Source organism: Echiichthys vipera (genome assembly GCF_963691815.1).
Source record: "Echiichthys vipera genome assembly, chromosome: 7".
NCBI classification, from domain to species: domain Eukaryota; kingdom Metazoa; phylum Chordata; class Actinopteri; order Perciformes; family Trachinidae; genus Echiichthys; species Echiichthys vipera.
Genome location: NC_139832.1, coordinates 2,015,298 through 2,031,569, shown reverse-complemented (window position 1 = coordinate 2,031,569; position 16,272 = coordinate 2,015,298). Strand labels below are relative to the sequence as shown.

Here is a 16,272-nt window from a genome sequence, read left to right as displayed (position 1 = left end):
ACTGAGACAAATGTGCAGCACACACAGTGAACCAGAATGCAACGCAGCTATAAGACGGGTTAGAAATAGAAATGATGACACATCAAACACGTCAAACTGATGCAAGATTAGAGAGTTAAGAGTTTTAAGTGTATCCGTATTTCTTTTACACTCTGGTCTCTCCGTAATTTTGAAAACTTCCCTTTATGAATCAAAGACGCAGTAAAAACGGGTGTTTGTTAGTGTTCTTGGAGTGTTTTCATGTCGGTTACGTGTCCCGGAGCCGCTCTCATGTCCGTTCTGCTGCTCGCCAACAGGACGCCGCCTTCAACAAAACCAACAGGAGTCTGCAGGAGCTGCAGCAGAAGGAGCTGGGCGTCAAAGCTGACTTCAGGTCAGTCTGACAGTCAGTCAGTTCATCAGCTCAACACTTCCTCTCAGTGGACGAATGTTGGCCATGATGAGATGAAACGGTCAAAGTCGGATAATAAACAACGCATAGTTTGCTTTATGTTTTTGTTAAGCTGCGTGGTGCATTCAGGAGCACTCACAGACTGTGGTAAATTTGGTATTTTTCTAAGCAGTTGTCTCTCAAATCTCAGATATCAGACTGACTGTGAATGCACCACCAGCGTAATATTTCAGCCTCTTCCTCTCAACCTTCTCCGCCCGCTGTAAGAAGTCTTCTACTTTTGTTCCTGCAGTATCAACTTGTCTCGGGCGAAGAGAGAGCTGAGTCAGCTCAACCATCACACCTCCCCCCTCCTCAAACTGCTCTGTCTGCGCCGAGTCGCCCTGACCGCCACCCAGACCCCCAGAGGCACCGGTACGCACACTCTCATGATGTCTCCCCGATGAATGTGGTTGCTTGTATTCAGCTGAACTGAATTCATCTTCAGACTCCAGTTTCCACCGCAAAGTTTTACACATCAGTCAGAAGATGCCGCACATTTATATGTTGAGTATAAACGCTGACATTTTGCTCATGATTGTCTGAAACAACCAGGGAAATATACATTTAGTGACACTTCTCTGCATCTCTATTTGGTATCTCCTGTTATTGTTGCACGGTGAGTTCAGGGCTCGTCAGAGGAAGTGTGACCAACGCATTGAGTCAGCCGCTCACCTCTCTCTGGACAGGCGGACTGAACTCTTCGTGGTCTCCTCTCACTCGCTGTAATCTGATCAGCACAGCAGGACAATACCTGCTCTGTCGGCCTCTAATGTGTTTGTCCAGTTTGCTTTGGAAATCTAAGCTCGTTGGCACCAAACAAACCCCCGGCTGTCAGGCCAGCAGAGTGGAACGATCCGCTCCTGATTAATGTTTGTCAAGAGACCAATTTAGTCATTTGGTCTGGACAGAGGGAGAGTGTCCTGCAGTGTTCGGACCTCATGTGTTTGTTTTTCTGTGTTTTTCACCCAACTAACTGTGTGTGTTGTGTGTTCTGTGTGTGTGTTGTGTGCTGTGTGTGTGTGTGTGTGTGTGTGTGTGTGTGTGTGTGTGTGTGTGTGTGTGTGTGTGTGTGTGTGTGTGTGTGTGTGTGTGTGTGTGTGTGTGTGTGTGTGTGTGTGTGTGTGTGTGTGTGTGTGTGTGTGTGTGTGTGTGTGTGTGTGTGTGTGTGTGTGTGTGTGTGTGTGTGTGTGTGTGTGTGTGTGTGTGTGTGTGTGTGTGTGTGTGTGTGTGTGTGTGTGCAGTCAGTATAGAGGCTGTGTGTGCGGACGATCTGCTCTCTGTCGTCCTCTTTCTGCTGGTGAAGACGGAAATCCCTAACTGGTGAGCGGGGGGGGTCTCACAAAGGAGGAAACGAAGGAGCTCATTTCTGAAATATGTAAACGTCCGCTAGTCTCACTCCACTGTCATCTTTCTTGGTCTAAAGTGCATTTAGGGCATAACCTGGGCTCAGAGTGGTTGTACTTAGGGCCTGTCCACACAGAGACGTGTTTTCCCTGTAACAGCACAACTTTAGTCTGGTTTTGGTCGACCATCCACACTCAGCTGGCGTTATCAGAGCCTGAAACGGGTCCCAGAGTGGGAAGATTTGAAACCGCCCCCCATGGCGTTGAGGTCTGGACTGTGAAAGCTCATACTTTGTTAAAGGACGGCGTCATGACCCCACCTCCGACCTCTGACCCCGCGGCGTCATGGCCCCACCTCCGACCTCTGACCCGCGGCCTCACATAACAACAACAGTGCTGCTGCGTGAGAGGACAGAGACGGACCCAGAGACTGTTTACTGAACTGGACTCTGAGCCACATGCATGGGACTGAATGAGGCCCAGCACAGATTTAGGATCCAGGACCAGGACCAGGACTCTGAGCCACATGCATGGGATAATGGATGAACTTTGTATCTTGTGTCTAACTGGTTTTCTTTCCATGGAGCGTTACAGCCTCACACAGCTGTTTGCTGTCGTGTAACATGATAAAAACGTGATTCTCTGCAGACAAAGTTTGGTGAATATGTGTCAGTGTAACCTCCAGGGATCAACAGTTGATATGTTGTGGTTTGTCCTCAGGATGGCCAACCTGAGCTACATCAGGAACTTCTGCTTCAGCCACTCCAGTAAAGACGAGCTCAGCTACTGTCTGAGCACCTTCGAGGCTGCGGTGGAGTACATCAGGCTGGGCAAGCTGCAGGACACACGCTCTGTGAGTCTCACACACACACACACACACACACACACACACACACACACACATTCTCCCAGGGACGGGATTCTCTTCAAACAATAATCTATGAAGTTTTTAGAACAGACAACGAAAAAAACATACAAACAAACATGAAAGCAATCGCAAACAGGATGAGATTCTTATAACTGAAGTATGAAATAATAATAAAAGGGCAGCACATCCATAATGAGATACTTCATAGGACCTTACATGGACATTTCTGGAGTATGGAGTATTTCCTAAGTCCTGAAAACAATTAAAGTTATGAGACAGGATTGATGGTAGCCCAGGAATGAGTATCCGTCTGCTCAGCCTGACGTGACACCCTTTCAAAATAAGATTTCCGGGTCCAAACGCTCCGTTGACTATACGTCATCACGCCGTAACACGTCACACGCATTGATGACGTCATGGCGATGCGTGGCTTTGTTTACAAATCTTTCCATAGACCACCTGCGCACGCTCGTGCTCGTACACGTGGTATTATTAGCCGTAAAACCTGTTTGGACGCGGTATGGATGGACAGTGTGAGTGCGCCCTTACACATACCCCTGTACCCTCAAGCTTGTTCAGAAATCCTTCGCTGAACACTTGACGAAGACAACAACCTCCTTCCTGAAAGATTTAACAGAAAGAAACTGTGTTTATCTGTATGTTCTTAGCAAAAATGTAGTTCTTTTCCAATGAGACAAAGTTTAAATATCAAAGGGCAGATCCAGATGCAACGTATGCACCACCCAACCTCTTTCTTTAGCTTGACACAAAGTACTTTTTATTCCAGAGTCGTTTCTCAGCGTGTGAATGAAGCCGGTTCATGTTTCCTCTGTCCGTGTTCCTCCTCAGGCCTCCGGTGAGCTGAATGACAAGACGCTGTTCAAAGAGAGGATGTGTCTGCTGTCTCAGAGCGCCGCCACGCCCACCCACTGTCTGTTTGAGGTGAGATCAGGAAACGGGACCGGCGCTCTGCGGGACTCGCCCCCAGAATGCATCTGCACCTTCCACCGGTCCATCAAACAATCAGTTCAGACACAAAAAAATGCTCCTTTACTGTTGTTATCTCCAAAAACGTCACACAGATCAAACACACAGATAAAAAACAAGACGGTCATTTGGAGATTTAGGGCGTGTATTTGCAGCCGGGGCTACACGGTGGTGTGGTGGGTAGCACTGTCGCCTCACTGCGAGAAGGTCCCTGTTTCAAATCCCAGCTGGGGCCCTTCTGTGTGGAGTTTGCATGTTGTCTCCGTGTCTGCATGGGTTTTCTCCGGGTTCTCCGGTTTCCTCCCACAGTCCAAAGACGTGCAGGTGTTGGGTTCATTGATGACTCTAAATCACCCGTAGGTGTGAATGGTTGTCTGTCTCTGTTCGTCTCTATGTGTCCTGTGATAGACTGGCGTCCTGTCCAGGGTGGACCCCGCCTCACGCCCGATGTCAGCTGGGATGAATGAATATCTGCAGCCTTAGCGTCATCTGTCGTGTCAATTGTTAAAGATTCACTTTCTGCTAATTGTTCATTGTTCTCGTAGAAATCAAATGAAGGAGGTGTTTTGGGGATCCTTGATGTTTCCTGGTCAATGATATTCTGTAGCACTACAAGTTAATTAGGGTCCTTGTAGAGGAATGAATGTTGTATAAATTTCTCGTGTGTGTGTGTGTGTGTGTGTGTGTGTGTGTGTGTGTGTGTGTGTGTGTGTGTGTGTGTGTGTGTGTGTGTGTGTGTGTGTGTGTGTGTGTGTGTGTGTGTGTGTGTGTGTGTGTGTGTGTGTGTGTGTGTGTGTGTGTGTGTGTGTGTGTGTGTGTGTGTGTGTGTGTGTGTGTGTGTGTGTGTGTGTGTGTGTGTGTGTGTGTGTGTGTGTGTGTGTGTGTGTGTGTGTGTGTGTGTGTGTGTGTGTGTGTGTGTGTTGCAGCACATCGCCAACGGAAACGAGGCGGAGGTCCAACGTCTGCTGAGTGAAGGAGAGAGCAACGAGGAAGTCAGGATGTGTCATCCCCTCTGCTCCTGTGACCTCTGTGACCTCCAGCTGTCCGGGTCAGCACACGCACGCACACACACACACACACACACACACACAGTTTATGTTTATTCTTATTATGCAGGAATATGACAATAACAAAGGAAAAGGCAGACAGGATCAGTGAGGAGTTAATGGAGCTACTTTGAGACTCGCATGTTTTACTGGAAACTAGTTTTCTTTTGTACTTGAGCTTATTTCCCCTTTTTCTCTGAATGCTCTTTCACTTCCCACTTGAAATACCTGACATCACGCTGATGATCCACTGACTCATCATGAACTGTGATCAGGGTGTGGCTTTACTGCATTAACGGACTTTATTCTGCGGTGCTGTTCGCAATAGTTTTTCACTGACGGGTTCTTCCTTAACTCGTCTTTAAGGGCGCACTCACACTGTGCCTCCGTACCGTGCCCCAGGACGTTTCACGGCTAAAGTCTGGTTCCTTTGACCAGTGTGAGTGCAACCGTACCACGTCTAGGAGCGGCACGCTTGCTGTCCACGGCCCGTTTGGGAGAGGTGGGCTTTAGTAAAGCACGTTTGCACGTGTACGAGCACGAGCGTGCGCACGTGTACGAGCACGAGGCCTACGGCGGTTCTGAGGTCATTTCCTGTGCGCCTGTTGGGACGTAGAAAAAAGAAGGAGGGACCATGCGCGGACATTTCAAACAATGGCGGTGAAAGGTTCACGTTGGTGTGATGCGGAGGTGGAGTGTTTACTGCAGATTTGGTCGATGAAAAGATTCAAAAACAGTCGACAAGACGCACAAAAACTCCGAGGTCTACGGAAAGATCTGGAAACAAAGCCACGCATCGCCATGACGTCATCAATGCGTGTGACGTGTTACGGCGTGATGACGTATAGGCAGCAAGAAGCATTCTCCGAGGCCCAGGTAGTGTGAGTACAAACGGGCCTGGAGGGGGGGACAAGGACCCTAAAGCACGGGGCACGGGACGGAGGCACAGTGGGAGGGCGCCCTTAAAGTCTTTATTGCACTCATTCCTGTAACTGAGATCACCTCACCACGTCAGTTGTTTTTTTAGTTTCAATGTTCAGTTTTTAACCAACACTGTAAACTCGACTTCCTGTTGCAGGCGCCTGAACGACCCGTCCATCGTCACGCCGTTCTCCAGAGACGACCGAGGTTACACTCCGCTGCACGTCACTGCGATCTGTGGTGAGCAGCTGGTGACGCACACAGAGGGATAAGAAAGGAGGTTCTTTAACACTGATTTTAACAACGATTTGTGTGTGTGTGTGTGTGTCAGGTCAGGCCCAGCTGATCGACCTGCTGGTGTGTAAAGGAGCACCGGTCAACGCCACAGACTACCACGCCCTCACACCGCTGCACCTGGCCTGCCAGCGGGGTTACCAGGGAGTGACGGTGAAAACACACACACTCTTAAACAAAAATAGGATTTAAGTAACCTCGACACTTTCAGATATTTGCAAATAAGGAACTTTTTCAAATAAAGAAATAAAACAAAGTGTAAATCTGGACAAAAATGAAACAATTACCACATAACTGAAGCCTACAACGCAAGGAAATTCAGAATAATCTCTACAATTTATGGGCTTTTAATGGAGGCGAGAGGGAAAACAACAGCGTGTAAAACTGAAGTGGCAGAAAGAGCTGGGTGTGAACAGATCGCATGATGAATGGTCACACAGCAGTCAACAACATCATCACGTGTTTGGAGATTACATTGCTGGAAAAATTTAATTAAACACCCGAAATTAGGCATAAACCTGCGTCATTACCCCAGAAATGTAGGAGCAGCTGTGGAGATGTCGCTCTGTCTTGAGATCGAGACATTTTGGGCTGGTGTTCGTTTAGTTAAAGGCAGAATTTTGGGGTTTGGTGTGTCCGAGTCTTGTACATTTGTATAGATTGGGGTTATTACAGGAAATGTTGTGTTGAAAGATTATAGGTACATATTAACAATGATGTGAGTAGACTGTAAAAAGGCAATTACCGTATTTTCCGCACTATAAGGTCACCTCATTATAAGGAGCATAGAACAGACGCTACAGTGGAGGCTGGGGTTACGTTCTGCATCCATTAGATGGAGCTGCTCTAAAGGGAACGTCAACAAAACAGTCAGGGGAGGTCGTCTTGTTGCTTCCTCCACTTCTGCACCATTGATTGGTTCATGTTAAACTCTCTGGCTGCTGCTCTGTTCCCGTGTTCTGCTGCGTGACTAATGGCCTTGAGTGTAAACTCTGCGTCGTAAGCGTGTCTCTTAACAGGAGCCATTTTGGGCTCTTTACACAAACACACACATGGAAATGAAACGGCACGCTTCACACAGTCGTATATCTCAACATGCACCGCGCGTTACTTCTTCTACCGGGGAAAATAGAGTCGGCGGCTGCTCACCGTAGTTGGAGACCTGTTGTGGCTCAATATTGGTCCATATATAAGGAGCACCGGGTTATAAGGCGCACTGTCGGCTTTTGAGACATTTGAAGGTTTTTAGGTGCAACTTATAGTGCGGAGAATACGGTACAAGAAAATGGTACAAGACAGGCCCCCAATCACAGGAAGATTAGATGAAAATGGACAAAATACTTATTATGGAACATCTGACTTAAAAAATAAGGACTGAAGAGGATTTGTGCTGTCGGAAGTGGGATAAATGGACTGAATACATGAAAACGACAGGACAAGGACCATCACATTGACATTAACAAAGGACCAAATCCCCCCCCCTCCCCCTTCAGTAAAAAGAAAGTATCCAAAAAGCAAACACGCACTCACACACACTCACACACGTCTTACCTTTGACTGTGTGACACATAATACAAAAGGTTATTTAAAGGTGCTGTAATTGTTATTTTTATAATAACAACGTATGAGTAATGATGCATGCAGGTTGAACTCCAAAGCTTAAGAAAGATAAATAAAGATATTTACAACATTACCCTATAACACTAATATCATTAAACATGAAACTTAACCCTGTTCTCTCTGTCCTGCAGCTGCTGCTGCTGCACTACAAGGCCAACATGGACGCTCAGGACAACAACGGCAACACGCCGCTGCACCTCGCCTGCATGTACGGACACGAGGATGTAAGTCAAACACTCACTTTTCCTTTATTATAAGGCGGCTTTATTATGGGCGGCTGTGGCAGAGTGGGTCGTCCTCTGTTCGAGTGATTGGAGGTTCGATCCCCATCTTCCCCTGGTCCACATGTCGAAGTGTCCTTGGGCAAGACACTGAACCCCGAATTACTCCTCGTGCTGCGCATGGGTGTGTGAATGTGGTTTGAATGATTAGATTAGATGGTCTGTAGATGTCCACTGCCATCAGTGTGAATGTGACAAACACTGTGAAAGCGCCTTGAGTAGTCAGAAGACTAGAAAGGCGCTTTATAAGTACAAGTCCATTTACCATTTACCATAAGGACCTTTTCACCCCACATCCTGTTTTCTTCTTATTATTATTATTATTATTATTATTACTTTAAAACAGGGATGTCAAAGTCAAATACATCAGAGGGCCAAAAAACATATTTGCTACAAGCCGAGGGCCGGACTGCTTCAATGTTTATTAAAACATATTAAAATGATGCATAGAACCTATTGAACCACGACCTGACACAGTGTACCGTATTTTATTTAATAATTAAATGAACAATCCAATATTTTTGTATCTGTCAGTGATTTCAAGTGACAACATTTTCCAACAGGCAAAAACAAACATGTCCTGTACATTAAATGAATAAAGCAAGATTTTCTTATGACTTTAGTTATTTCAAGGAAAACATTTTCAACAGAAAAAAGAGAATAGAAAATGTCCTTCAAAAATAAAACATGTTCCTTAATATCAAGATAAAGACACTCAGCTTTGTGAACATGTGCTTGAAACATCCTGTTCTCATCCTCCACCTTCCCTTTAGCCGTTACTGGGGGGGGGGGGGGGGGGCCTGAAAGTTGACATCTGCCCTGAATGCTGATGAATAATGAAGATGGGGCGGCCCACCTGCAGCGCTGCAGTGAGTTCGTAGGCTGGTGGCTGTGGCGTGCGGGCCGGTTCTAATACTAATCAAATATCATCCCGGGGGCCGAGATCATTCATTCGGCCCGCAGGCCTTGACTTTGACACCCATGCTGTAAAAAAAGCAATAAATCAATGGATGCAGAATGAAGCGGGTTAACTGATGAATAAAATAGTCCTCAGCTGCAGATGTGCAGGGAGTCCAGGGGTCAAAGATGTTTCTGGACTCCCTTAAGATGACATGGGAAACGGACCTAAAGGTGTGTTTCAGACATACAAGAAGGGGCAGAATTCTTAGAAATGGGGAAAAAATGTCGAAGGAGCTTCAAACGCGACTTTCATCCAATTTAAAATACTGAATAGAATTCACTGGACACCATCGAGGCTGCACAAGGTCGGTGTGGCCAGCAGCGCGGGATGCTGGAGGTGTCGTATGTAATATGTAAGATGTTTCTGGACTGATGGCGGTCGATCACGCGTTGTGTGTTTCCAGTGTGTGAAGGCGTTGGTGTACTACGACGTCCAAATGTGCCACCTGGACCTGCGGAACGATAAAGGCGACACGGCGCTGCACATGGCGGCGCGCTGGGGCTACGAGGGAATCATCCAGGTGCTGCTGGAGAACGGAGCGAGCACCGACGTCCTCAACAAGAGCAAAGACTCACCGCTGCAGTGTGCGCTCAACTCCAAGGTCAGCGAGGGGTCATATTTGTGTTCCCAAGGTCGCAGAAGCCTCTGCCTTCGCCGATTTAAAGGGGGGCACAGGCACAAGGGGCACAGGCACAAGGGGCACAGGCACGAGGGGCACAGGCACGAGGGGCACAGGCACGAGGGGCACAGACACAAGGGGCACAGACACAAGGGCTACAGGCACAAGGGCTACAGGCACAAGGGCTACAGGCACAAGGGCTACAGGCACAAGGGGCACAGGCACAAGGGCTACAGGCACAAGGGCTACAGGCACAAGGGCTACAGGCACAAGGGGCACAGGCACAAGGGGCACAGACACAAGGGGCACAGGCACAAGGGCTACAGGCACAAGGGCTACAGGCACAAGGGGCACAGGCACAAGGGCTACAGGCACAAGGGCTACAGGCACAAGGGGCACAGGCACAAGGGCTACAGGCACAAGGGGCACAGGCACAAGGGGCACATACACAAGGGGCACAGGCACAAGGGCTACAGGCACAAGGGCTACAGGCACAAGGGGCACAGGCACAAGGGGCACAGGCACAAGGGCTACAGGCACAAGGGGCACAGGCACAAGGGGCACAGACACAAGGGCTACAGGCACAAGGGCTACAGGCACAAGGGGAACAGGCACAAGGGCTACAGGCACAAGGGCTACAGGCACAAGGGGCTACAGGCACAAGGGGCTACAGGCACAAGGGCTACAGGCACAAGGGCTACAGGCACAAGGGGCATAGGCACAAGGGGCACAGGCACAAGGGCTTCAGGCACAAGGGCTACAGGCACAAAGGGGCTACAGGCACAAGGGGCACAGAGAAGAAATCAAAGCCATGTTCAGTTGATCTGAACGGACATTCAGAGCTCTGTAGTTTCACTAATCTGATCAGCTGATTCCAGGAACTGAAGGTGTTTGGGCGGAGGGGTCGTGGGAACTCACTGATCCTCTAAGGCAGCATTCACCCTGCAGAGAACCTGACCTCAGATCAGCTGAAATAATCCAAATAGATGCTGAAACACCTTCCTCTAGCAACAGCAGCCTGCCTGAAACTATTAAGTTACTGATGCAGGTGTGTGTTTGATCTCCTCGTAGATCCTGATGTTGTTGCAGTCGACTCAGAACGGTCGTCAGCGCAGCGGCAGCAGAGTCAATGTGAGTCTCTCATGTCTCCTTCGAGTAAACCTGAAGGGTCAGATACAGCAGAGCAGCACGTAAACTGAAGCAAGTTTGCAAATTCAGAAGTGTGTTATTTGTGCATTTATTTAAAATCCGTCATCTGTGAAAGTCTTGTACTGGTTTATTCCTCCTCAGTCTCCCAGTCGCTCCCCTCTGGCTTCAGACTGCAGCAGCCGCCGCTCCTCCGTCTCCAGCTCCTCCTCTCTGGGCTCCGAGGTCAAACCGGAGGGGGAGCGGGTCCGACACAGAGAGGTAACACCCGCTGCAACAGGAAATGCTTCTAAATGGCAAAAATCCTCCAAATCTCAGAAACTAGTGCAGTAGTTCAGTGCGGTGTGTAACGCTGTGTGTGACGCTGTGTGTGACGCTGTGTGTGACGCTGTGTGTGTGACGCTGTGTGTGTGACGCTGTGTGTGTGACGCTGTGTGTGACGCTGTGTGTGACGCTGTGTGTAACGCTGTGTGTGACGCTGTGTGTGTGTGACGCTGTGTGTGTGTGACGCTGTGTGTAACGCTGTGTGTAACTCTGTGTGTAACTCTGTGTGTGACGCTGTGTGTGTGTGACGCTGTGTGTGACGCTGTGTGTGACGCTGTGTGTGACGCTGTGTGTGACGCTGTGTGTGCCTGTGTGATTGACAGGTGGAGAAGCTGCTGCGTGCCGTGGCAGACGGGGACGCTGAGATGGTGAGAACAAAGTCCAAACAGAAGTGGTCGTGTTTTCTCACTCAGAGTACACTCGATATTCAGTTTTATTGTGTGTGTGTGTGTGTGTGTGTGTGTGTGTTCAGGTGCGCTACCTGTTGGAGTGGATGGATGAGGAAGAGGAGGATGAAGGACAGCTTCAGCCCGAGGCAGCGCTCTGCCACCCCTTGTGTCAGTGCCCGAACTGCTCCCCCACTCAGAAGGTAACGTGACAGAGACTAGAGTCTAAACTGTTGACAGAATGTGTGGAACCTTTATCAAGGCGCTTCACAGAGTCCAGGTTGCATTCATTCACACAGACACACATGGTGGTGGTGAACTACGTAGTAGTCACAGCTGCCCTGGGGCAGACTGACAGAAGCATGGCTGCTAATCAGCGCCTACGGCCCCTCTGACCACCTCCTCACACATACAGCAGTCATACACATTCACACGAGGCGAGGTGGGTGAAGTGTCTTGCTGTTATAACCCAGCTCGTCAGGGGAAAGGGAAGCAACATAAAACCAGCTGTTCTTGGTAATATAAAGGTATTTATTAACAATGAAGTTTAAAGGTAGAGAAGTAAAACAGAAGGAGAGGGCCTACGGGCGCTGCTAAAGCATAAACAAATATAACTGAAAAAGGACTCTTTAAAGCTACAGCTGAAACAAAAGGCAAACAAAAGATCATCTACTTGACTAATCCTTTAAACCAAAACACAATGTGAGCAGCACCCTTCTCCCTAGTGTTACCAAACATAAGGCACCTGTGGTCAAAGCGAGATGCCCGTGAGTGAAAGTGCCCCGGCCCGATCTCTGGAGTAGGAACTCACACAAGAAACGAAACCACAATGAACGAACAGTGAAGCACACAACAAAGCACGAGGCGTCTGAGTCACAGACACACAGCGCCCCGATCGCCACTCAGGGAAGCCATTTATAAGTGAGCCAGTGATGCTGAAGTGGCTGGAGCCGCTGCCTGATTGGGGAGTACTGCAGGCCGCCGCACCAATCAGGATCCGCAGGAATCAAAGAGTGGGACGAGCCAGACCGAAACAAACCCCGACCGGAGGCCACACATCCTACTTTGCATACACACGAACACTTAAACACATGAGTGGGAATAACGACAGCCGTAACACTTGCCCAAGGACAAAACGAACATGTCACAAGTAGGCTATGGCAGGGATCAAACCGCCGACCCTTCAGACAACTAAGGACCCGCTCTACCAACTAAGCCACATTTTTATTTATCTTTAAAATAATACACCTATGGGGCGTTTTGAGGGGTACAGTATGAAAGTATTGCTTTTCCATAAAAAAATATATTAAGTCTGAGTGTGTGTTTGTGTGTGTGTCCGTCCTGCAGCTGTCTGTCCTGCAGGCCGGAGCTCTCGGGGTAAACAGCTGTAACGTCGACGGCTTCACGCCACTCCACGTCGCCGCCCTGCACGGCCACTCCCCGCTGGCGGCCCTGCTGATCCGCCACGGAGCCAACGTCAACGCCCGCACCAACCACAGCGCCACGCCGCTTCATCTGGCTAGCCAGAACAGCCACGTCCAGGTAGGAAGGGGAGCGGTGCAAACATGGAAGGAGGCTGTCGTCACAGGCGCTCCAGATACACCCGGCCTCAGGCAGAGTCACAGTCATATCTAATGTTTACAGGTTCATTTTTACACAAACACAAATAAACTTCTTACAGTGCCTGATAAATCAAGTCTGGTTCACTGGCACCACCTAGTGGCAAGAAGAGACGAGTGCAGGGAAAAGATGAAGTCTTCTTGTCGACAAATCACTTTAAAAGACTCAAACCAACAGAAAATCTATCAACTAACAAGAAGTGTGTCTGTGCGTGTGCGTTTGTGTGTGTGTGTGTGTGTTTGTGTGCGTGCACGTGTGTGTGTGTGCGTGTTTGTGTTGTCTCTTCTTCCTCCATTGTTGTTGTTTCCACCAAATGTGGAGAAATAAGCCCCGACAAATGCACAGTTTGGTCCTGTTGGTCCCGGGAAATCAATGATGAAACTATATATTTATGTTTTTAGATATTTATGTCTTTGGGGGGAACCAGTGGCCTTGAGCCGAGACACCGACAGGACGACTGACGTGATGAACACGTTGGTTGGGTTTGTTGACAATCAGAAAAACTCGACGGGATCTTGCACAGCTGTCACGATGATAAAATCTGTCGCCAGACTAGAACATTTTGAGAGTCAAACGCTTAATTTCCTGTATTCAGGTGGATTTTAATACATCCATTTAATGGTGAAAATGATTTTACGTAAAGGAAAACACAGGTGACTATTTAATACAAAAACTATATCATAATATGACTCGAAGCAACATAATCAGTCATGATTTTATTTTTTAATATTGCCTTTTTTTAAATAATATTATGACTTAAATCTTGTTTTAGTTGACGACTAGAATTCAGCCTTTTATTCATTATTCTCGCTCTAATTTGCAGCTTTGGCTGTGACCTCGCATTCTAGTGGTCCTTCAGAATAAAAGTCCTCTGCTTCTCTTCTGCACGATACGCTGTAAAAATATTGAGGGCACCCCTGTTTGTATCATCTGTGTGTTTCAGGTGATGAGGTTTCTGCTGGAGTGCAACGCCAAACTGAACAAGAAGGATCACTATGGCAACACGCCTCTCATACAGGCGTGTCTCTGTGGAAACCTGGAGACAGCCACCACCTTGTTACAGGTAAACGCCTTCAGACTTGCATCCCTTTGTGTTGGCTGATGTCTTCATCTGAAAAAAAGCTGTCGGACAAAGGTGGTGGAGTAAAAAGTGCAAGATTTACCTCTGAGATGGAGCTGAGTGCACGTAAAAAGTATCTGAGAGTGAGAATACCGTGTGAAATAACTTTAAATGAACACCTGATCCGTGTCTGTGCAGAGTAACGCGTTGGTGAACGTGGTGAACCTTCAGGGGAACACGGCTCTCCATGAGGCGGTGCGCGGTGGACACCAGGCGCTGGTGGAGCTGCTGCTGAGGGGCGGAGCCTCGCCCGGCCTCAGGAACAAGAGGCAGAGGACGCCGCTGGACTGCGCCTATGAACTGGGCGGCAAGGTGGGGCTATACACACGACAGGGACACCATCAATGCCTAAATTGTGCATGAAGTCTAATCTGTAATCTGATGTCATAATGGAACAGTTTTTTGAAGAGTTTGCAGCTTTAAAGTGTGTCAGGGTGGAGGCGCAGAACATGGAGATCTTCGTACACACAGATTTGACGCCGGTCAGACCGTGGCTGAATATTCACAACAATTTATCCCATGCATTCCCGTAAAGACTAATATACCTGCAGAAAAGCTGGGTCATGACCCAAAGAACGAGGTCCAGGTCCAAGCGTGTGAACTGTGTTTCCTCAGGAGGGGGGCTGGAGTCTCCCTTAGAGAGAGGGGGAGAAGTTCAGCATCCGTGAGGAACTCGGAGTAGAGCCGCTGCTCCTTTGCGTTGAAAGGAGCCAGTTGAGGTGGTTCAGGATCATCTGGTAAGGATGAACCCTGGGCGCCTCCCTAGGGAGGTGTTCCAGGCACGTCCAGCTGGGAGGAGGCCTCGGGGAAGACCCAGGACCAGGTGGAGAGATTAGATCTCCACACTGGCCTGGGAACGCCTCAGGATCCCCCAGTTAGAGCTGGTTAATGTGGCCCGGGAAAGGGAAGTTTGGGGTCCCCTGCTGGAGCTAATAACAAAATCTAAAAAGACAAAGAACTCCCCCTTCACTGAGGCTCCCAAGCAGCTGCAGGATCGGCAAACTCCATTTCACCCAGTGCCAGCCTACAGTAGCTGCACCCAACAACAGACAACCCTGGCAACCAGCAACGCCCAAAGCTATCGGCTGCTACCATGGAAACACAACGGGACAGGAAGTCATTGTCAAACCCGTCAAAACATTTTTTTTAATATTAATTCAGACTTAATATATTTTTTTTCATGGAAAAGCAAAACTTTCATTCTGTTCCCCTCAAAACTCCCCGTGGGTGTACTCGCCTAAAACACAGGTCCATGGATGCATCAAAGCAGCAACCTACTTCCACCATTAGAATGTTTTTAGAGAGTTTATTGACAACTACAATGTCTGGAGTGTTCGGTGATTCTCACACACACTCACACACACACACACACACAGCCACGCTGACACACAGACACACACACTCACACCTACACAAACACTAGCTGTCACTACAGAGACATGGCCAGGCAGCGAGACCTGAGGTACAGAGGAGGCTAGAGGAAGCTACCTTTGGGGGGGGGCCGACCACACCGGGAGAGACCCCAGTCCGAGGTCGCAGGGAGCACCGCCACAGAGACCCCAGTCCGAGGTCGCAGGGAGCACCGCCACAGAGACCCCAGTCCGAGGTCGCAGGGAGAGTCGAACAGTTTCTAGAAAAGCATCAAGAGTGATGGAAATCAGAGTGACGATATGAGCAGCTCCACTAACGTTTTAACGTTTCCTTCTGCAGAACACAGAGATCCTGAGAGCTCTGCAGAAAGCGTCCGGACTCTCTCCTGATGCCGAACCAATCAAGCTCCTCTCCGTGCCCAAAGGAGCTCTGGGTAATTAATGTCAGCTCATTCATGTCGTGCACTCAGCCTCCAACAGTAAATATGTTTTACGTCAACCTTCACAGCTCCATTCAATTCCTTTTTTTTAAGCAAAACCCATGTCATGAATTTCCGATCCTGTCCGAAATCCCGTCCTTTCTAATCTCGCTTGTTGTCGCTGCAGCTCATTCGTTCGTCCAGCGCCTGAGGCTGCAGGATCACGCCAACGGCCGGAGACAGAAGCTGTCCATCAGCAGGTACCCTCCCCCTTCAGCTCTCACGCTTTACAGCAACAGAAGTCGTGGTGTTGACCGTGTTGGGATGTGCTTTGATTCAGGGTTCAGCAGATGAAGAAAGGCTCCTCTGGTCCTTCCTCCAGGTGTTCAACAAACCTGAACCAGGTACACGCGTGCACCTTCTCATTGTTTTTTTTGTTGTTTCTTACAAATAAGTGCGAGTTTTCTTTTTTAAAAGCTGGTAAAGTTTGTACACAAACGTAAGATTTTTCCAT

At 48.6% G+C, this 16,272-nt stretch overlaps 1 protein-coding gene across 1 annotated transcript in view; it reads left to right on the top strand.

Moving 5' to 3' along the window:
* ankrd27 (ankyrin repeat domain 27 (VPS9 domain)) overlaps positions 1-16,272 on the top strand; it is a 41,146-nt gene that overhangs the window by 19,111 nt on the left and 5,763 nt on the right. Inside the window, exons 8-27 of the mRNA XM_083917279.1 lie at positions 297-373; positions 684-805; positions 1,675-1,753; positions 2,497-2,629; positions 3,494-3,586; positions 4,558-4,679; positions 5,756-5,838; positions 5,930-6,045; positions 7,644-7,736; positions 9,158-9,355; positions 10,445-10,504; positions 10,664-10,780; positions 11,167-11,211; positions 11,316-11,432; positions 12,577-12,771; positions 13,793-13,912; positions 14,108-14,281; positions 15,680-15,773; positions 15,946-16,018; positions 16,099-16,162. Of these exons, the coding sequence (XP_083773405.1) occupies positions 297-373; positions 684-805; positions 1,675-1,753; positions 2,497-2,629; positions 3,494-3,586; positions 4,558-4,679; positions 5,756-5,838; positions 5,930-6,045; positions 7,644-7,736; positions 9,158-9,355; positions 10,445-10,504; positions 10,664-10,780; positions 11,167-11,211; positions 11,316-11,432; positions 12,577-12,771; positions 13,793-13,912; positions 14,108-14,281; positions 15,680-15,773; positions 15,946-16,018; positions 16,099-16,162 (2,175 nt within the window). The remainder of the gene's footprint in view (positions 1-296; positions 374-683; positions 806-1,674; positions 1,754-2,496; positions 2,630-3,493; positions 3,587-4,557; positions 4,680-5,755; positions 5,839-5,929; positions 6,046-7,643; positions 7,737-9,157; positions 9,356-10,444; positions 10,505-10,663; positions 10,781-11,166; positions 11,212-11,315; positions 11,433-12,576; positions 12,772-13,792; positions 13,913-14,107; positions 14,282-15,679; positions 15,774-15,945; positions 16,019-16,098; positions 16,163-16,272) is intronic.